General features: G+C 38.9%; 1 protein-coding gene across 4 annotated transcripts in view; it reads left to right on the top strand.

The window, feature by feature from the left end:
- CCDC186 (coiled-coil domain containing 186) overlaps positions 1–20,571 on the top strand; it is a 35,752-nt gene extending 15,181 nt beyond the window's left edge. For 3 of the 4 annotated variants that reach the window (XM_085064808.1, XM_085064809.1, XM_085064810.1), the window contains 14 exons: positions 1,720–1,846; positions 3,797–3,925; positions 4,862–5,074; positions 6,283–6,402; positions 6,939–7,043; positions 7,384–7,482; positions 8,245–8,331; positions 8,664–8,806; positions 11,252–11,507; positions 12,080–12,269; positions 13,347–13,427; positions 14,475–14,685; positions 15,748–15,967; positions 16,659–20,571. In XM_085064808.1, coding sequence (XP_084920934.1) covers positions 1,720–1,846; positions 3,797–3,925; positions 4,862–5,074; positions 6,283–6,402; positions 6,939–7,043; positions 7,384–7,482; positions 8,245–8,331; positions 8,664–8,806; positions 11,252–11,507; positions 12,080–12,269; positions 13,347–13,427; positions 14,475–14,685; positions 15,748–15,967; positions 16,659–16,742 — 2,065 coding nt within the window. In that variant the 3' untranslated portion in view covers positions 16,743–20,571. Of the gene's footprint in view, positions 1–1,719; positions 1,847–3,796; positions 3,926–4,861; positions 5,075–6,282; positions 6,403–6,938; positions 7,044–7,383; positions 7,483–8,244; positions 8,332–8,663; positions 8,807–11,251; positions 11,508–12,079; positions 12,270–13,346; positions 13,428–14,474; positions 14,697–15,747; positions 15,968–16,658 lie in introns of those variants that run through there. The other variant, XM_085064811.1, reaches the window with a different exon arrangement.
- The last annotated feature ends 496 nt before the right edge of the window (positions 20,572–21,067 follow it).

Genomic DNA, 21,067 nt, shown 5'->3' on the forward strand with positions numbered 1-21,067 from the left:
CTGGAATGCATAGCATATAAACTTTGCTATAATGAACTGGGCTTAATAGTTCTACCAGGCAGTATTCAACATGAATATTTCTAAAGCCAGTTCATTGCTTGATTTCATGATTCCTTCCTTGGCATTTTATACTTTGTTGCCTCTTCAGAAATGTTTTTTTTTTGCAAACAAAATGTAGCCTCTAACTTAATATTTATTCCTTTTTGCAGAGCTGGAAATGAGTGTCCTACTTTTCTTATAAGGCTCTCCGATACCATGATATGGGAGGACATCAAAGGAAGGGAAACCAGATAGAGAGTCTCAGTAGGGAAAGTATTCTCTTGTACTTCACTAGTTAACGTCTGACAGAAATCATCCATGTGAGGAAAGTCAGTTGATGACAGGAAAGCTCAAGAATACACAGACATTCAGAAGTTACAGAGGAGGAGTGGGAATCTGAAGTGGTGTATGTGTAGATAGGGGTAATTCCAAGAGATCATGGGGTAACAAGTTTTACTTGCTTATGGTAAACTCAGAGGCAGGTCAGCATTTTCAGCCATGGACCAATTACTTCCTTAGAGACAAGTGTTTATATTGTGTGTATGTTATATATGCATACAGAAGGCTTTATATAAAAACTCTTTTTTTGGCCAGCTGCACCCATTTGACGCTTGGGGACTCATCTGAAGGGTGTGAAACTGCTGTGGAACATTTTATGTTTGGCCCAAAGGGTATTCTGGATTGTGTTTGTTTTGTCCCTTACTTTATGATCAGCAGAATTTCTTGTAACATTGTTCTACAAATAGCCCAGTTGTCTCCTGTGATCAGATTTAAATATATACGTGAGCAGCTGTGGTGTGAATTAAGAATTTGTAATCCTGGAATATTCATTAATAGATTAAAAAGCAGATCACAAGTGCTAAGCTCTCTATAACTGATGGTTTTGAAATTCTTATAATTGAGGAGACTAGTTTGTTTAGAGATTTTATTTTTCAGCAAAGGGGGGTGGATAAAGGAATATTTAAATATCTTTTTCAGGTAAATGCATGCCTCCCATAAATTCTTGCGATTAGTGGCCTATACCCACTATCTAATAGTATCTGCAAACATCTAAACAAATTTGAGAAGTTTTATTCAGCAGTTCTGACAATGCAACTTCCGAATTTTATGCTAGGTGTGTGTTGGCTTCAAACAGCTGAGCTGAACTGGAACTGTTGCCTAAGAACTGAACTTTATAAGGAGCATGGGCATGGATACTTGTTTCCTACTTAGGACTTGAAAAAATCAGGATTCTGTTTCTTACCAGGTTGTGCACTTCCATGGGTACTCTGAGAAATCCATGAAATTGATAAAATCTCTGTTTTCAGACATTTGACTGGTGAAACTGACTGGAAGTTACTGTCTTAAATTACCTTAAAATTGCTAACATTGACAGTTTTGTAGTTTCATAGGGTTACCAAATGTCCCAAGTCATTATGATGACCACAACAACCCTAAAATGCTGGAAACAAGCAATTTCCTCACAAGGAGGTTGCTGCTTGCTGGTTTGGAGTTAAGTTCCATGTGTACAACATTATTCTGTTTTTTTCTTGTAAACTTTTCATGCATTTTATTAGTGTTTCTGGCTTCCCAATAAAATTTGCAGATTGAAGAGCAAAACCAATGTATCTCAAAATTGAAAACAACCAACCAAAAAACCCAGTACTGATGTACCTTGTTTTTAATTTTTTTTCTATACAGATTGATTAAAGAAAATAAAAAGCATCAAGAACTGATTTTGGAAATTTGCTCAGAAAAGGACAACTTAAAAGATGAATTGAAAAAACGATCAGAAACAGAAAAGCAGCACCTCAGCATTATTAAACAGGTACAGATAACAAAACAGAAGTGCTGGTTAGAATCTCACTTCTATATAATGTCACTATTGCCACTGTTTAACCCATCCTTATTATCATAAGCTTTTCAAGAGAATAAATCTGCTCTTGTATTCCAAGAAATTGTCTGAAAGCCTTTAGTGTCTTTGGATAAACGGACTTTCTAGATTCACATCGCTTGAGTGTTCTGTATCTGGAAATCAGTGCTGAGATAGTATCAGGTACTAAATACAGTCCTTTCCTTGGGAACCACAACAGGCCAAGGAGGAAACACAGTGTGTGCATTGGTGTTGGTTTTAGTGTGGGAAGAAAAGGTATCACACCAGCTGTCACTGCTGGGCTGTTATCAGCTATCTGCTGATGTCCCTGCAGCTGGCTGGCCAGCTTTGTAGACTGACCACAGGTTATATCTTGGAAATCTGGCAAGAGATAAATTTAAAATACTAATTTCTGTTTGTCAAAGTGCTGGTGACTATCCTGGTTGTCAGGTTTCTTTGTTGGTGTCTGCATCACACAGAAATCTGTTCACAAAGCAGGGTGTCAGGCTTGAAGTGTTCTAGAGGAATATACTAATGTAATATATTAATATATTCATGGTTGATTTCAAAGAATATTTGAAAATCCATGATGTGGTTGAAAATTGAATTGAAAAGTGTTATTTTTAGGCTATAAATTGGAATTGTTTGTACCTGAATAAACCAGTATGAGCAGCTCCTTAATGTTTTCTTGTCTGTATTTCCATGATAGCATTGTATGATTTCATGAAGCTTTATCATGCAGCAATTGCTTTATTCTGTTCTGAAAAAAGTAATTGAGGGAGTTGGTGATATTACATGCTTGCAACAGATTTCAGAAAATATTATTTTGGACTGTAATAGTTTTATATGGCAGTTGATAGCACCTGGAGTTATAAGAGACATTGCAGTGAAACACCTGAGTTTTTTCATTTGGTGTGGGAGTGTTTTAGTGTTAGAATTTCTGAATTAGTGTAAAGTACTTCTGGATTGATTAAATGAAGGCTTGGCTGCTCTCACAGCTCTAAGCAAACTGTACATATCTTCTTGTACATGTGAAGAATTTTGTCTTGCAAAGGAGGAATTTGCAAGGCTGAACAGAGTGTGGTCAAGTCATGGTGTGGTAACCAGAAGCATTTTAGGTGGTTCTTACCTCTTACAGAGCAATTTGGAATTGCACAAAAAATGTAAGACACTGACCCTGAGATCTTGCCCCTTCTCCCCAAAGCAAACAAAAGCCCCTAGCCTGGGTGAGTTGGCTTTCCCCTGGGACAAGAGGAGAGTTAGACGCAATTTAAACAACGTTTGGGCAGTGTCACAGCCTTTGCAGCCACCATGCTGCTCCTGCTGGACTTGCATGACTTGGCAGGGAACATGCTCTGGGAAGCGTTCCCGTTAACACTGGGGATTATTCTTCAGCTGCATCAGGTCTCTGACTTGGTTCACTAGGTGGCTAAAAAAAGTGCCAGCAAGCTGACTAAGCTCATCTTTATTTGCTGAGTGATTTTTCAATGAATTAATTCTCAGTCCAGTTGACTATGGATGCATGGCTGCTTTGCTGGCATGGTGAAGGATATGGCACAAGGATAGGAACAAAAGGGTGGAAGGTGAAGCAACCTCAGATCGCAGCCAGCTCTGCTCTGACAGCTCAGCACTTGCTGTCAATCTGTTACTATGTGTAGTAAACTGCTGTGCCTTGTGTTTTACTTGATTTGACCTATCTTCAGTCTCACTGAAGATTAGAATTGACATTGTTCATGCTTTTACTGTCATGCAAAGCTAGATGTTGATATGGGTGGTTGCAGCTTGGCAAGTGTAAAATACAGGTAAATATCTGTTGAAGCATCTAATTTTGTGTGAAATATGCTAGTGTAAAACATGATCAAAGAGTTACTTTCCCTATAATTATATCGTGATGTTGTATTTTAGCTGGAAGCAAGAATAGAAGAGCTTAACAAAGAAGTGAAATCTAGCAAAGACAGACTTGTAACTCAAGATGCAGCAGCCAAAAATACTATTCAGCAGTTGCATAAGGAGATGGCCTTTCGAATGGAACAGGTAATATGGAAAACTGTAAATTATTGAACTTCTGTATTATTGAACAAACTTGGTCCTTGTAGGAAACATATTGGATCAATAGGTAAGACAAAATTTTCCCAAATTTGAACTCCTGGTGAGCAGTTATATTTGCATTTTTGATAACTGTCAGCAGTGAATTTCCAAACAGCTGTTAACACTGTAGAGTGCCTGATAGCACTTTTGAAAAATATGTATTTTTATATGTATTGAATTCAGCCCTCAAGAAATCTCATTTTCTTTACCTGTAAGCTTAAGTTAATTCAAAAGGAGCTAAAAGCTGCCAGTATGGCTTTTTCTTAGCCAGGCTGTCAGAAAATTAATATTTTTCTCAATTCCAGCACAAAGCTCTTATTTTGTCTTTATGTATTACTGAAATCTGGGATTTTCTTTTCCTTCTTAATGTCATATTATGCCAAGTATTTTCTCTGTTGGATGTATTCTAAAGCTCAGTGTCTGATTTTTTTTTTTTTTCTAATTTGAAGCAGAACTTTTTAGTGCTGAGGTGGGGGGAATCTGTAAAAATAAGCCACTTAAAGTGAGCCATCTGAAAAATAAGCCTTTGGATAATGATTGTGCAGTTGGTATGTGGATGAGGGAAGACAGAGCACCAGTACTGAGTATTTGCAGAATTATTTTGTTCCTGAAACTTACACTTCTTTCCTTCTAAACAAGAAATTACTAATGTATTGATATCTAGTTTGGGACGTTTAGCTGTGAAGGTGCAGCTGCTTAGATACATATTTACTCTTCAAAGTAAATATAATATTCCAGTGCTTAAGAGGGATCTAATGTTAGTTTTTGCAAAACTGGAGCTTTTGAGTCCTGCCTTATTATGCTACTCTACTGCAGTACTAAAAATATCCAGTTAATTATGAAATGTAAGATTTGATTCATTCTGGTTTGGTATTTTTCAAGGCAAACAAGAAATGTGAGGAAGCTCGCCATGAAAAGGAGACGATGGTGATGAAATATGTCAGAGGGGAGAAGGAGTCACTGGACCTCCGAAAGGAAAAGGAGGTCCTTGAGAGAAAAGTGAGAGATGCAAACAAAGAAATAGAAAAGCTTACAAATAAAATCAAACAGCTTTCTCAGGAAAAAGGAAGATTGCACCAGCTCTATGAAGCTAAGGTACTCCCAAGTATTGCTGTATGACTTGATTAAAAGCACAGAACAACTTTATCATTTGTTTGCTGTTGTACTTGGTAAAAGAAAGCTATTCTCATTTAGTTTTTGCTGCACAGCTGTGAAAATGCCCTTCTTCTAAGGGAAGGAGAAAACGTTACTCAGTTCTCATCGTAATCTTTTTGAAGTTCCTTTTAAAATTTCCCTGAATATTAGTTTGTGAAACACTATGGTTTGGGGTTTTTTGGACAAAATTGAAAAATGTGCTAGTTGCAGATGTCTAGATTTTGAGCTAATTTCTAGCTTGTTTGGATATTTTTTTAAAGGCTGCAATGGCATTAAATTATTGCAGTCTTTTATTTTTTTGCTATTTTTCTGTGTTTTCACTGTATTTCTTCTTTTGTACTACTGAAATTTGATAACAAAGCAATAGGATTTTTCATCCAAAATTTTACCCCTCGTTTTTAGAAAGCAGTAAGAGATTACAAATAAATAATACAGGTCTTTTTGTATTGTTCTTTACAGCTTTGTTTTACAATTCTATGTCACGTGGAAGATCCAAAAATTAATAAGTAACTAGGGATCAGACTTTTATTTGGGCCTCTTCTGAGCAATGGTACTATGCACAGAAGACTACATCTTAGAAGTCCTAAAAACTGTGCTTCTGAAACAAAAGTTACCTCTGTGGTGCTTTGTCTTTTAACAGATATGAAACATTACCATATACTAACTCTGATGCAACTTCACCTTGCTGTTCAAACCACAACACTAATAGGTTTTTGTTTTTCCCACTGGATTGAAGCATTATTTGGCATTCTGAACTGTGGCTAGCACAGCTTTTTCCCATGTGAAATTTTCTTGTGTTTTATAAATAAAGATAAAGTTTGGATGTTGTTGGAACAGTGTCCCAAAACTTGGACAGTGCAGGCCTGGCCAATCAGGCCTGGGGGAAGGCTTCTGACTGACCAATCTGGGTGACTTTTGAGAACTCTATATATGTGATGAAATCAAAACAAAAAAGGTCATTCCTTCATGCCACTGAGAATTGGTGCCTTCATTACTCTGCTAGCTGCTCAACAGCGACATTGAACTATGTGCATGATTTTGTAAAACCCAGACATTAAGGAAAAAAACAACTTGATAACTGGACAGGAGTTTTGTTGTAGAAACACTGGATCATTTAATTTCATAAAAAACCTATGAAATTTTCTTAGGATGGTGAAGCCACTCGACTCAACAGAGAAATAGAAAAATTGAAAGAAGAAATCAATTCTCATGTTATCAAAGTAAAATGGGCTCAGAACAAATTGAAAACAGAAATGGATTCACACAAGGTGGGTGAAGTGGTGCTGATACCATTACATGAAGTTGTTATATTGTTCACTTTTACATAGTATTAAAATCTATTTCTAAAGTGGTTTTTCTGTTTAATTGAATACCTGCAGCAAAAGTCAGAAGAGTGTTCTTAGATACTCATGCTGAAATGGAAATGTTAAAAGGGTATGAAGGGAGGTTGTATTGGGGCATTCTTTTTAATTTGGTCATCAACTTTTAATTTCTTTAGGGTTTTTTGTGTGTGTTTGTTTCAAGTAACTTAGTTTAGTTTTTAAGTGATGATAGAGTTAAATCTGCTGTCTGAAAATGTGCATAACACATAAATGAGATCTTTTTGTTGTGCATTCAGTGTTGGGTCAAATGAAGTTGCATAAAGTAGTAGTTGAATAAAAGCAAGGGGGAAAATGTTGGACTTACTATTTTGTTAATTCTTAAAAATTAACATAGGAAGGTTTTATTATGAGAAATACTCAGATGAAGTTAAAGAAACAGGTTTTACCAGATTTAACCCTTCTATTTTTTTACCTTTTTTTAGGAAACCAAAGAACGCCTCAAAGATGCAATGACAAAATTAACTGAAGCAAAAGAAGAAGGAGATCAGATAAGGAAAAACTGTCAAGAAATGATAAAATCCTATCAAGTAAGCACATTTTATCAAGAGGTCAAATTATTGTTTAGTGCCTTAGTATTTTTTCCTCTCTTTCTAGCTTAAGCTGTAGCAGGGAAGAATTATCCAGTGCAAGCTCCAAAGCTGAGATGAATAGTGACTGGTTTCTTTACTGGAGAGCTGCTAAATAAAAGGAAAAATGTTTATCTTGATTGGCATGCAGTGTTGGGGGTCTTTCTTGGCATGGTCTGGATTATCAGAGGTGTACTTACAGGAAAGACTCAGTGATGTGAAAAGCTGTCTGTACACTCATAGAATATAAAGAGGAACATAAAGCTCTAAAACTCTACTTACATTTCTTCAATCCCTTTAGGAGTCAGAAGAAATTAAATCTAATGAATTGGACACAAAATTCCGAGTAACCAAAGGAGAACTGGAGAAGCAAATTCAGGAGAAGCCTGATCACCTGGAGGTAAATATGTGGTGTGTAGAGTCCACTTTGTGGTTAAGAATTCCGTAAGATTTTAATTTGGAAGATATTATATTAAGCTGCTCATAGTTTGCCACATTCTTTGGGTTTTGTCTTTTTTTTTTGTGGCCTAATACTAAATCCCAGGTGTTGGCCCTCCAGTATTGCTTTTTGGAGGATGTCTTCAGATACAACCTTGGATTCACGTCCTAAAAACAAAGTTGGGGGAATAATATGATATAATGAAGGTGTGAAATAACTACTCTTCTGTTTATTAACATGAATGTTGCTGTAATTTAAAGCACAAATTCGGATGACAGACATGCTTTCCTTTCTCTGACGAGTATTTTGCCTAGCTATAAGGCAGGGAAAGACAAGGACCAGCCTCTGTTCTGTGTGGAGATATATTAGTCCCAGACTGAAATTCTCCAATAATGTTGTCTGCTCACAGTTCATCTGTGCACACACCATCTTCAGAAGTGACCAAATGCCAGTTTGCTTAGAGATTTCCCAGGTGCTGTAGTGCCATAGATTTGTGTAACTAAAACCAGAGTGTGTAATTGTGCTTTTCTTCAATGTCCTTCTGAGAATAAAGGAGCTTTGAGGTTTTGCTTTGCTTTTTGAAGAAGTAAACCAACCCTTTAGGGTACCTGTTCTGCCTCAAGCCCTCTCAGTTGTTGTGGTGGTGGCCTGTATTTGCCTAGATTTTTTTGAGATGCCACTGTACATTTGGTTTTCTTAATGAGCTTTCTATCCTCTAAAAAGGTGCATCATGCAAAAATAAAAGAACTGGAAGACTTGAAGAGAACATTTAAGGAAGGCATGGATGAGCTTCGAACACTGAGAACAAAGGTAATGTGCTGTGCTGGATTGGAGTGGGGCTGAACAGTGTTGGGTTTTGGTGCAAGGCTACATCCTGTCTGTGAGTCCTGGTCAGTTGGGCTGATGAGTTTGAGTCTTTCGACAACACTAATGTTAATCACCCTTGCTGAATTTAATTTTTCTTGGTTTTTTTTCTGACTATTTGATCTGGAATACTTTGGGTTATTGTTCTAAATTACTTGGAACCACCAAAAAATTAATACATGAGCTTTGTACAACAGTCTAAACATGTGATCAAAATAATTTAGCTCAGAAGTTTGTGGGACTAAATAGTTTCTGATTTTGTTTTTTTTTCCGTTTAGGTAAAGTGTTTAGAGGATGAGCGTTTAAGAACGGAAGATGAGTTATCCAAGTACAAAGAAATAATAAATAGACAGAAGAGTGAAATTCAGAATTTGCTGGACAGAGTCAAAACTGTAGATCAGCTGCAAGATCAACATCAGAGGTACAGCTGTGCACTTTGAGTAATGATTTAAAAGATTATCTGAGATATGGAAGGGTTTTTTTAAATGAAGCTATTGATGCTTTAAATGTATTATAATTTGAAGAATGCCTGTCTAAATTAAATCGGTGTTGCTGATACTGAAGACAACCTTGGTGGCCTCTTATAAAACAAAAGGATTGAGATTGATAGATCTAATTCAATGTCTCCCATTATTAGAATAAGAAGTTTTTAATTTCCAGCATACTCTATATGGGAAGTTATGTCTTCTGTATGTGTGCTCAGTGCTTGTTTTATTAAAAGAGTGGGTGGAGCTACTAAATTGGAAAGCTAAATTGCTTTAAAATTGTGATGGATGAATAGAGATATTTAATTAAAAGAATTTTACATACTTAACAGATACTGTATTCAGACAGTATGAGGCACTTGTCTTTCTAATGGACTGGAATTCATTCTGCTGTGTCAAAGTTTGCTCATGTAAGGGAAATAATCTCAGGGGAGGGTTGGGCTCATGCACGATTCAGGAGTGTCTGAGCACAGTCCTGTGTCTACCTCATACCAATGGACTGGGATATAGAAATGCTGTCCAGTCTGATGATTCTAGTGGTGTTGCATAAAGGGAGATGGATTAATGTCAGATAAGCAGAACTACCCATGTGTCCCTCTTGTGCTGTTAAACAATTCTCATTTATGATTGAAATGTATTTTAATAATTATAGGCCTTCCTCAGGGTTTAGCAAATCAACTACTTTCAGTTTGTTATGTCCTGGTCAGCTCTTTTGTCACAGGGTCATCAGCCTTTCAGGGAAACTGCAATGTGCTAGAGACTACTGGAGCCCACACTTGGATCAGTAACAGTTATTTTTCACTTGAAATCTTGCCAAAGAAATTAAAATGACTGTGATCAAAGTGTGAAACTACAAATGTGTTTTTCCACTTATCTTTTCTTGTCAGTAATTCAGACATGCTTAAATGTCTCATTCCTATTCAATTTGGATTTTTTTTTCAGTATCCTTGCCATACAACATTTATTATCCCTACATCAAATTTCTTATTGTCTTTTATTTCAATTTCAAGACAAACATACTGAAATGTATAAAAGGCTGTATTACAAAGTGAATGTTCAGTTCTCCTTGTTCACTTGAGGAAGATTTTAGGTTGATTTTAGGTTGAATGTTATGAAGAACTTCATGGCTGAACTGGATACTGATCACCTCCAGTGTTTCCTGGTCTCCTTCATTGGCAGAAATTTAAGGATATGCTAGACATCTCTTTTGGGATGGTCTAAACCTTCAGTTTTGTGTGGTCCAACCCTGACTGCTCGGCAGAGATTTCTTCTGTCACAATGAAACAACATATTTGAAAATGTAAAATATGAGCATAGCCTTCTGGCACAGGTTTTTAAATGGGAGCTACGGGTGAGATACTTTGCAGCACAAATGGCTGAGTCTCAGCTCTTCTTGGAGAACCAAATCAATACAGGATTGTTGATTTCAAGTGAATTGAGCCTCCTCATAATTAATTGCCTGTCAGGAAATTAAATGAGATGTGTGCTCTTGCTTTGTGTAATTTTAATTTTATTTTTAAATTTGAATATACACACTCCCTGTGAGAGAGTTGAAGTTTTTTTCCGCTAGAAAAAATGTTAGAAAGTAAAGTTTTAGAAAATGTGTAGAAAACCCTGTGTTTGAAGAACTAATGAAGTGATATTGCAAGAGCAGATAAGAGAGGGACATTTTTAGTCTAACATTTTTAACAGCTATTTAGTTTTGGAATTAATTTCAAACATTTGCTCTAGAGTGTTGATAATTGAAGATCCAGCATTTTTCACTCAAGTGGATTGCATGTAATAAAAGTCTCCTAATGGGAGTCTTTCAGTAGAAACAAAAACTTGTTTTGTAGAGGGGAGGGACTTGTTTCTTGGAGGAGGGATAGCAGAGTAAGGTCTCTTGGTTTGGAGCTGCATGGCTTTGATAAGGATATTTCAGGAATCACCATACTGCTGTCCTAGAGAAACTCCAAACTGGGGTATTTCCCTGTCTTTTAAAAACAAGTCCTCTTACAGAATGGCCACTTTTGTTGGGTTTGCAGACTTTCCTCTTACCTACTAGATCTGGTTTTAGGGTTTTGTTTGTACCCTGATCTGACGGTCATATGGAGATGTTGAATATGGAGAGATGGCCTTCCTTGAAGGAGCTGATGCCTGAGTGTCCTTCTGTGGGATGCAGAGATCTGTCACTTCAGCACTGCAGTGTGTCATGAAATGCAGTGAAAACTCCTGTGACATTTAAAGTGATCCAGTGACTAACAGATGCCTCATTAACTGTTTTATGATGGTCATTAACTGTTCCCTGCCTTATTTGTACTTGACCGGAATGCTTTTATTTCAATAAAGTTTCATGTCTTCAAGCTCACGTTATCCCTAATGAGATACAATTGTTTTGACAGAGATGAACAAGAAATCAGTGCTTTAAAGGAAGAAGTAGATGGTTTCAATTCTCTGATTGCTGATCTTCAGAAGGACATTGAAGGTAGTCGGAAAAGAGAATCTGAGCTATTGATATTCACTGAAAAATTGACCAGTAAGAATGCCCAGCTTCAGTCTGAAAACAATTCCTTACAGAGCCAGTTGGATAAGCTTTCTTACAGTGAAAGAGAGCTGCAGAATCAGCTGGAGTGTGTTCAACAGGCTAAAGATGATCTGGTGAGTACAGTGAGCAGCTTGTTTTTGCTCTAGTAAGATGTCTGATACAGATACAGACGTGGCACATGAATACCACCTTGTGTCTTCACTTACCTAATTCCAATTTCTCAGTGAGTTTGCCAGTAGTAGCAGTGGGATATCAACACCTCATGTTCCCAAGGGGAAAGAAATTCTGAGGCACACTGCACTGGAATGAAGTGATGGTGAGGAGGTGTCACTGTGTTGCTTTTTGTCTTTTTGGAAGCAGAGAGTTGTTCTCTGTGCATCTGTCATTGAAACAGACAAAAGGTCTGATTTTCCTATGCAATGTTACTGTGAACTGATCCTCAGGTCCTGTAAGAGAAATGTATTTTTTAATAAACTTAGTGTGTCATGAAAGGTAATGTGATTTTTGTATCATGCTGATGTTTTGGAGCTAGTTGAGGAATCTTACTGTTCACGTGAAGTGCTGGTGTTCAAATGTAAAACGTGAATGATTCAAAGGTGAAAAGTGCAGTTAGGGCTGTTGAGCATGCATTATGGTTAGGCTAGAATTTTTTTGTGTATGACTGAAAACAAGACTGTAATTTCAGGCCACCAAGTTACAGAAGGAGGAGGATCAGCGAAAGTCAGAGGTTGAGACCCTGCAGGCTCAGCTGGCCTCAAAGGAGGAAGAGATATCAGCACTGAAGACCCATGAGGATGAATTGAAGGATGACCTGGTTACCCAGAAGCGCAAGCACGCAGCAAACCTGAAAGACCTCACAAAACAACTTCAGCTAGGTGGAGATTATTTTTAATTATGAGTCAGCCTTATCTGTAACCCCTTCACAGTGTCTGGTAGAGAGACTCAGGTCCTGTCTGCATGTGCTCACTGCTTGAGTGTCACCCTTCAAGCTCTCCCTTGTCCCTGAACACAATGAGTGAGCAATTTAAACCTTGTGGAAAGTGCACTTACAGGCCTTTGTGTTAATTTTTGGTCTAAATTACAACTTTTGAAGTGGGCTTAGACATAAAATGAAAGATTTATTTAGAAAGAGCTTGGTCTTTGTCATGTATCTCTCTACTGAAGTGTCAGTGTAGGTATACAAGAATCCTGGTCTGTGTAGGAATATATTCAAAAGTTGCCAGAAGTTTCCTAGTTGCTGACTGTATCAGGAATTACTGGTGAGTGATTTTTGAGTACGTTAAATGGAACACTTCAGTTTTTAAAGCTGTGTATGGAGAGACCAATGACTAATTTTGTCTACAAATAGAAGTCATCAAATACCCAACAATGAACATGCTCTGAATGCAAATAGATTTGAAGATAATCAAATGTGTTTGAAGTGTGTTTGAAAGAAGAGATCCCGTTGGCACTGTGCATGACAAGTTCCATGTCCCTTTTTGTGCACACAAGAACAGCTGTGTGCTTTCCATCTTGATCCCCACTGAGTGAGTGGTGCTTCTGGCACAAGTACTACACTCTGCTGGCTGTAGTGATACTGTTAGGAGAGGCTGGAACAGACACAATTCAGTAGTAATTTACATGGCAGAGTAATCAAAAGTAAAATCAAATTGAAGTCTTACTGTTCCCAGTTAATCCTATGTATGACATTAGCCCTTCACCTGGCAGCTGCAGCAGTGTGTTGGGATTGTGGTGAATGTTACATCCAGGAACTTCATGGCTGGGGCCAGAGAGAGATGGGGAACTGTTGGGGTTTGGGTTTTATTTTCAGTTGCCACCATTGTCTTTGAGTTGTCAAGCCATGTTAAATTAGTGCAGGTCAGAGAGGAGTAAGGGTTTCTTATGTTGGGTAACACTGTAATTTTTAGTTCTTAACCTGCTATTGGTAACCATCGTTTTGTTAATGTTTTCAGCACGGAGGAAATTGGATCAGATGGAAAATGGTAATTATGACAAAGAAGTCAGCAGCATGGGGAGCCGTTCCAGTTCATCAGGTAATGGAGCACATAGCAGGGCTGCCACACAGCCCTTCAGTTTTAACAAGGTTGCCATGGAGTGCTTGCTCTTTATGTGGTTTGTGCATACGCAGTGTGTGGGCAGCCTCCCATTAAAACTGACAAAATAGCCTCTAAGCACCAAAATGCACTTGGTTGACTGCAGTTGTAGGTGCTTATTATGAGATTAAAGTGTAATGTTGGTGATGTTTATGTATTTTGGTTCTTTTTAAATACCTGCGTTTTTTATTTCTGCTTTTATGTTTGGAGGAAGCTCAAGAGGACTCCAGTTTATAGAGGACCCTTTTACATGCTGCCAGAGGCAAAATAAAAATGAGCAGTGGCTTCCAACATTGTTTAATTGCCCTATTGACAGTTGCAACTGTGTAAATGATGAATCAATTAGCATCATTAGAGACATCAGTGGGTTTATGTAATATTCATTATTTTCTATCCAGTTAGAACTAAAGCAGTGATCTTTAGCACTGAAAACAGCATCTGTTTCCTTTCTTCAGTGTCTCTGGATTTTAAGTTTGGTTAGTTCTGTCAAAATGTCCTGAATCTCACAGTGAGAGAGACAAATGCTTAGAAAGAACAGTAGAAAGTAAAGAAAATACTGCAAACTCTCAGTGATCAGTGCTGCAGAGTGTTTGTATATAGGGCTTTTGCATTTTATATATAGGGCTTTTAGTTTTCATGGTATTGTAATTTTAGTTTACTCCAAAACACACATTTAAAATCAGCTCAGTCTTGTGCAAAATAAATGAATATGAAGGTGTTGAAGTGGGAATAAGCATTCCTGAAGGGAGCACACTTGCACCAAAGGCAGTGCCTCCATGGGAGGGGACCGCACTGCTGTCCAGTGTGTTGCATTTAAACACTCTAAGCATCCTTTAGAGAAAACGTCACTAACATAAAGGGAAGCTGGCATCCTGAGGGAAGTATCCTAAGCTCCTGACAGACACTGAGTGCATGCAGTGCTCTGCTGGGGGCACTTCACCTGGTGTAAAGCCAAAGGAGTGTTTACAAACGCTGATGTGTTGGCAGGGTCCCTTAACGCGCGCAGCAGCAACGAGGATCGATCTCCTGAGAACACTGGCTCTGCAGTGGCTGTGGACAGCTTCCCAGAGGTGGACAAGGCTGTCCTGGTTGAAAGAATACTCAGGCTACAGAAGGCACACGCTCGAAAAAATGAAAAGATGGAGTTCATGGAGGATCACATTAAACAGCTGGTGGAGGAAATCAGGAAAAAAACAAAGTATGTTCTGTGTTATGTTCATACAGGTTTTCAGTGTTGAGCTGATGCACTAGACAAGTATTCTGGATTTTATGTAAGAAAAGTAATTGTCTAAATGAAAACGTTTAAAACAGTAAAAATATTGCAGTGACAATAGATTTCAAAGGTAGTATTGGTTTTGGGGTATTTTTCCTTATCTTTCCCCTGCAGTTATAGTAATTGCCAAGTTTTTGACACTTATTACTATTACTTATTTTTTCAGGAGGAATAAACTGCCACAAGTGGGATATTGGTAGCAAAATGGTTAGCAGGTAGCTGATTTGAGGTGGACTGTTGTCACTGGATAACAGAAGAGTCAATTCTCCTCCTGTACTTAATAGGGTGCTGACTTGTTTGTTTAGGAAGGAGAATCTGCATTATTCCAGATGGTAGTCTGGTATACAGATCAAACAAATGATTCATCTGAGCCAAAGGTGGTCAGTAGTTAATGTGTGAGACAAGATTCCTCTTGAATGGAAGTATCATCTTACAGCATAATATCTGGAACTGTAGGTTAGGAGGGGAAGAAACACTGGCATATACTTGCTTCTGGAAAATGCTGTTGCCTCTTAGAAATAGCCCTTGCTTAATGAGTCCATACATTTATGTCCATCTGGTAACATTTCACAGAACAAGATCACAGCTTGGGAAGACTCTTGAGAAGAGACTTTATAATTTTTGTCTCATGTATAGAAGGCTTAACATTCCATGTCTGGAGTCCATCAGCAAAGAAAAGTAGAGACTTCTTTTAAATACCTTTTTTGTCCTGGTCACTTTTCAGAATACTTTTAAATAAGTAAACCTTGCACATTGCAGTGTCTTGGCTTACTAGCATCTCCTATATCACTGTTGGTATCCCACGTTTTCCTCTGACGTAGAAATTGCAGGAGTAAATTTCACTACTTTTTCAGTAAAACAATACTTCTTGAAAATAAAATTACTCATGTCAGGAATCTGAAGTTACTTCAGTGTTTTACTCTTACTCTCCTGTGCCTTGTAATGCTGTGATGTTGATTTTTTTAATTTTTTTTTTTTATCCTCCAGAATTATTCAGAGTTATATTTTGCGGGAAGAAGCTGGAACACTGTCATCAGAGGCCTCTGACTTCAACAAAGTACACTTGAGCAGGCGCGGTGGGATTATGGCATCTTTGTATACATCTCACCCTGCAGACAGTGGGCTCACGTTGGAACTCTCCTTAGAGATAAACAGGAAGCTTCAGGCTGTGCTAGAAGATACATTACTCAAAAATATTACATTGAAAGTGAGTGGTTTTGCCAGTTCTTCCACGCATTCTTGTGGTTCTCATATACTCCTTCAGTGCATGCTGTTAAAGGCTTTTCAGAGGTCATCCCGTTGTGAATTGGTGTCACTGACAGCACTGGGGTTAACCAGGGATTTATGTGGCATGATCCCAGCTGTACCTCCAGTTCAGGATAGTGCAGTGTATGCTGCACAAATGGGCTGCTGCTTGAAATAAGTTCTGGAGTGCCTGTGCCTTCAGCCAGGCAGGGTGTTTCTGTGTTCTCCCCTGGGCATGTGGAGCCAGGAGCATGGGCTCTGCCTGCCTGGGCCTCCTGAGCTCCTGGGGCATCACATCTGCTGCCAGGGAGAGGTGGCAGCCTGCAAAATGGTGTGCAGGCTGCCAGCTGGGCTGCAGTGTTATGCACAAGTTGGAGATCTCTTCCTGTAATTATTCCCCTTGAATGCTATACTTTCTAGACAGCCTGTGGAATACTGATAACTGCAAAAAAAAGACTTGCCGAGAGCTTTGAGTCTTTAATTGAAATGAGCTTGGTTTTTTCCAACTCTGTCTAATCATTTGCATTTGTTCTGGATACTTGAAAGTATCAACCTGCTGACATAAACAGTAATTGTGACTTATTAGTGCATTTTGTGCTGATGGACTCATTTTCCCTGTATAACTTACCCTATCATTTTTCCTCCCCTCAAAGGAAAACCTGCAAACTCTAGGAACAGAAATAGAACGGCTTGTTAAAGACAAGCATGAACTGGAACAGAGAATAAAGCAGACATAACTAAAACTTCTGGGGACTAACCAACGTGAAGATGCAGAAAAGGCAGGTGCTACAGACCACTGTGTTTTACATTCTGCCTGCCAGCACAAGCATCTGGGGTTTTGCAGAAGAAGCCTTTGACCACACAGGTTCACTCGTGTGAGAGATCAACAGGGTGTGATTCTGCCTACCCAGTACCAGCCTGAGGCACTGCTGAAATTCACTGCACACTACATTTGTCTGAAACTTCTATTTGAAATGACACACAGATGCTTTGCAGTGCAGACCATGTTTGGAGTGGGTTGCTGTGAGATTTTAATTTCTGCACTGTATAATTAATCAGTCTCTTAATGATGGAGCTTCAAAAAATAAAGCCAGTTATGTCTTAGTCGCCATTGAGCGTATCCAGTGTTACTGAGCTTTAAGGGCTTTCAGACATTTATTTCCTTTCTTGCATATTTCTGGTCTTTGGGTTGATTCAGCATTTTTGACATGCATGGAATAATGATTTGTCACAAAATTTTGGGTTTTAAGTAGTGGGCATGATATTGCACATTTTCTGCTTTAGATTAACATTTCAACTGGTCGATTTCTTTATTCCAGAGGCGTGAAACAACAGTAACCCTAAGGGATTAGGAAGTGTGCTTATTCATTTCTTGAGTTCATGTAATTGAAACCAATGTCAGTTCAGCAAGTCTTGTAAACCCTTGATCTTTAGACATGTGGATCTAAAGAAGTCTGATATCAGATAGTTGATTAATAGAGTTCTCTGAGCTTTGGCATAACTAACAGCATTTAAGAAGTGGGTGTTTTAGCTGCCCATTGTCTGTACAGGTAGACATGGTGATTGCATCTGTTTTCAAAGACAAATGGAAGCTAAGTAAATTTTCTTACTAGCTGTGGGTAGACTAGCTAGTGAAAATAATGGTAAGAAATGAGAACTATATCTAAATGGGATTTTAATCTATTGTTGGACTGTGAAAGTAGCACAGAAATCTGTGCAACTCCTTGATATTTTATTGTTGTGAAGAATTAGTTGGTCAAAGTGGCACAAGCTAAAAACTGTTATTTAGTCCTTCAGTGGCTGAAAGGGTGATGGAGGAAGAGTATCAAGGTGACAAAATTTGGGTTAGTCGCAACATCATGTTTGCATTTTAATTCCAGGACAAGTAATAAACAAGGTCTGAAATACCTTAATTCCAGCAGTAAATGCATAGTTTCTGTATCTATCGCCTTTTGACCAAAATAAATTGATCAGATCACAGTGTAAATACATACTTCAGGTTTTTATTAAATACTTGAACTTCCTATTATCATGAAAGAAGAATCAATGTACATTTACAATAGCAATGCTTTAGTTACTTTAATCAGAAAGGGGGATGTGGGGGGAGAATCTGTCTTACTGCAGGCACCATTTGCATCATACCCAAAATGAGGGACCTGAATTTGGCAGCACAGAGGAGGATAATTTATCAGACATCAGGGTGACTTAGGGGTGTGAGCTCCATTTTCAGATGCCACTGAGTTGGCCGAGCTTTGTAATAAAACAAATTGAGCAGTAGAGCCTAATTTGGTTTGAATAGTTTGATTCAAGACAATGAGATTTCCTTGTTAGTTTAAAGATAGGCATCTCTGAAAGTCCTTGGGGGATCAAGATCTGGTTTGTGGTCCAGAGAGCATCAAGAGTCTGCGATGGCAGATCTCTTCAGTGTCAAAGAAAAGGAGAATGGGAACAAATGGTTTCAAACCTAAGCAAGGATTATATAGGAACTGCAAGCCGTTAATGTGGGTGGGTTTTTATACGTCTATTTTTTTAATTCCTGAGAGCAATGGTTATCTGAAATCTTAGGAAATTTGGGCCTATCCAGTCACGGGACTACCTCTGATTTGCTGTTGTTTAAGTGATGTGAAGAGGAAAATACCTGGCTCTGCTGAAACAGGTTTGTCACAGCTTCCAGGAAATGAACAGTTGTTCATGACTGAGCTTAAATCTTCTGCTGAAAGTATTTTAGAACAATTTGCATGCTAAAACATAGCTTAGCTCCTGTATGTTTGTGTTTTCATGCTTCAGTGTACCAGATCTCTGGATGTTTTCAGACATTCAGCTGAATGACTCCAGTATTTTAGATACCATGTTAATATTGTAATCTTTTAATGTATGTTCTCCAGGTGTACAGTGTGAATGAAGGAGAGGTGTGGTGCAGATGGAATCAGTGCAATGGCTTTGTGGAAATTCCCTTTTCATTTTGGCATGGTTGTTTCTCCTTTTAAGTTGAGAAACCTAGTTAGCTGTCCTCCTGCCCTGCTGGAAATGCTGCTTGCTCTTTGTAGCACTAATAACTTCTCAGACTTTTTTTTTCCCCTTGGCTATGGAGACACACAAAGCAGCCAAAATATCACGTTGCTTATTGTGCACGGTGTTTTCATGGACCAAAGCTGTCACACACAGGTGTTATTTTAAACATATCTGTTAGAGATGGAACTGTCATTCTGGCTTGCATGTTGGCAAGTGAGTCTACAGTCAGCCCAGGTTGTGATGAGTCCCTGATGGGATCAGCCAGCAACGTGGCATAAGGATGTTCCTCATTTTTGAGAGGCAGTGATGGATCAGCCATAAAATGTTGCTGGCCCTGTTTCCATGGGGCAGCTTGTCAGGAGTGTGATACTGCTGGTGCAGTAATGAGAACACTCAATGAGAACACCTTCTGTGGAAAGGTGTTTCTGTGGGGTGGCTCACACAGGTTAGCACCAGCTGGTGCAGGGTGGCTGCAAGGCTTGTGTAGCAATCTCATCCCACTTATTCTTGGTTTGGAAACTGTATTGTGAACCTGAAACTGAAAACTGTCCTCAGATAAACTGTATTTTAGAGGTAAAGTGGTAAATTTATAAACTACTCATGAAGGCAGCCTGGAGCATTTAGCTGCATGCCTGTCACTGAAATTCAGTGTCCATTAGACATGTAATTGCCACAGGCTGCTTTTGAAAATTCCAAGCTTGTGGCTGGTTGTGTCTTACAAGCTTAAACATCTGTTTTGTTAAATACTCAGGGTGCTCTTTTAATTCAAACATCGCACATACAGATGTTGTTAGAGGCCCTACAGGAAAGCTGCCTATGCTTTTCCACCCTCTGTAGAATCCAGCACTGTCATTGTCTGAAGCCAGACCCTCTGACCTGAAGAATACCATTTTATGCTATAGAAATCACTGGCTTGCTGCCACATAGACTTGTGCAATATTTTTAATTATAGTCCAAAAAACTGGAAATCGATTTCTTCCTTGGATAGTTTCGCAATATCTTCACTTGTTGCTGGCAACACCGGTAGTATCTCTCTTGAAATATTTTTCATTCAGTTTTGGTTCATAACTTAAAAAAAAAAAAAAATTAAGAAATGGTGTGTCTGGCTTCCAGTGCATCAAGTATAAAGCTGAGTGTCCACATGCTGCAGAGACCTGGATCTAGAGAGGGGTTCAGAGGTTCTAGGGAGCAAGGTCTGTCCCAAGGGGCCCTGTCCCTTCCTGTGCCAGTCACTGTGAGTGTGAATGCCATCAGCAGGTGGCACAAGGAACGAGATGTACCCTGTCTCACCTGCCCAGGGACAGATGGCTGTGTTGCAGAGGGAGCTGGGTGGTATTTAGAGCTTTTCCAAGATGGATGAGTGTTTCCTTCCCATTTTCATGTTCTAACTGAAACTACTTTGATTCTTCCAATCTATGTAAGTCATCCGAGTATACACAGAATGTCTATTGATTTAATTTTGTAGATACCTGTTTCTGTATAAAGTTTTCGAAGGTATTGCTATACCTTATGTATATACTGTACTTTGAAATAATAAACATACAAATGTATGAATTATGGGTCTGTGATTTGTCCCGTTATTTGCTGCTGCCTGACTGCAAATAATTGGGCTGGCAGCTCTCGGTGTTGGGTGGCAGTGGGGTCTGTGCTGGGTGCTCATCCTTGGGGAGAGAGAGCTTGTGATGCCTGTAAATAAATACTCTGTGCTAAAGCAGCTGCATTGCCTGCAGCCTATTCTTGCCGGCATGGAGTTCATCACCAAAACCCTTCTTGTTCCCCTCGAGTGGCTGTGACTGTACTAAGGAATCAAAGCGCTGCCGGAGGGTTCTGCTCCTCCCGTGCTCGCTGCCAGCGCTGCTTTCCTATTGCACTCGGTAAACAGGAGGTGGCAGTGCCTCTTCTCCGGTGCTGCTAGTGGGAGGAACAGCACAGCCAGGGAAAACACTTCTCCTGCTGCATTTTGGGAATTGCGGTGGACAGGTGATAGTTGTGCTGCAGTTAAGGACTGCAGTCCCTGTAAGTGACCTCGGTGCTTCTCCTGTTTGTAATG

The sequence above is a fragment of the Lichenostomus cassidix genome, chromosome 6 (assembly GCF_008360975.1).
Source record: "Lichenostomus cassidix isolate B80296 chromosome 6, HeHo_3.0, whole genome shotgun sequence".
Taxonomy (NCBI): Eukaryota; Metazoa; Chordata; class Aves; order Passeriformes; family Meliphagidae; genus Lichenostomus; species Lichenostomus cassidix.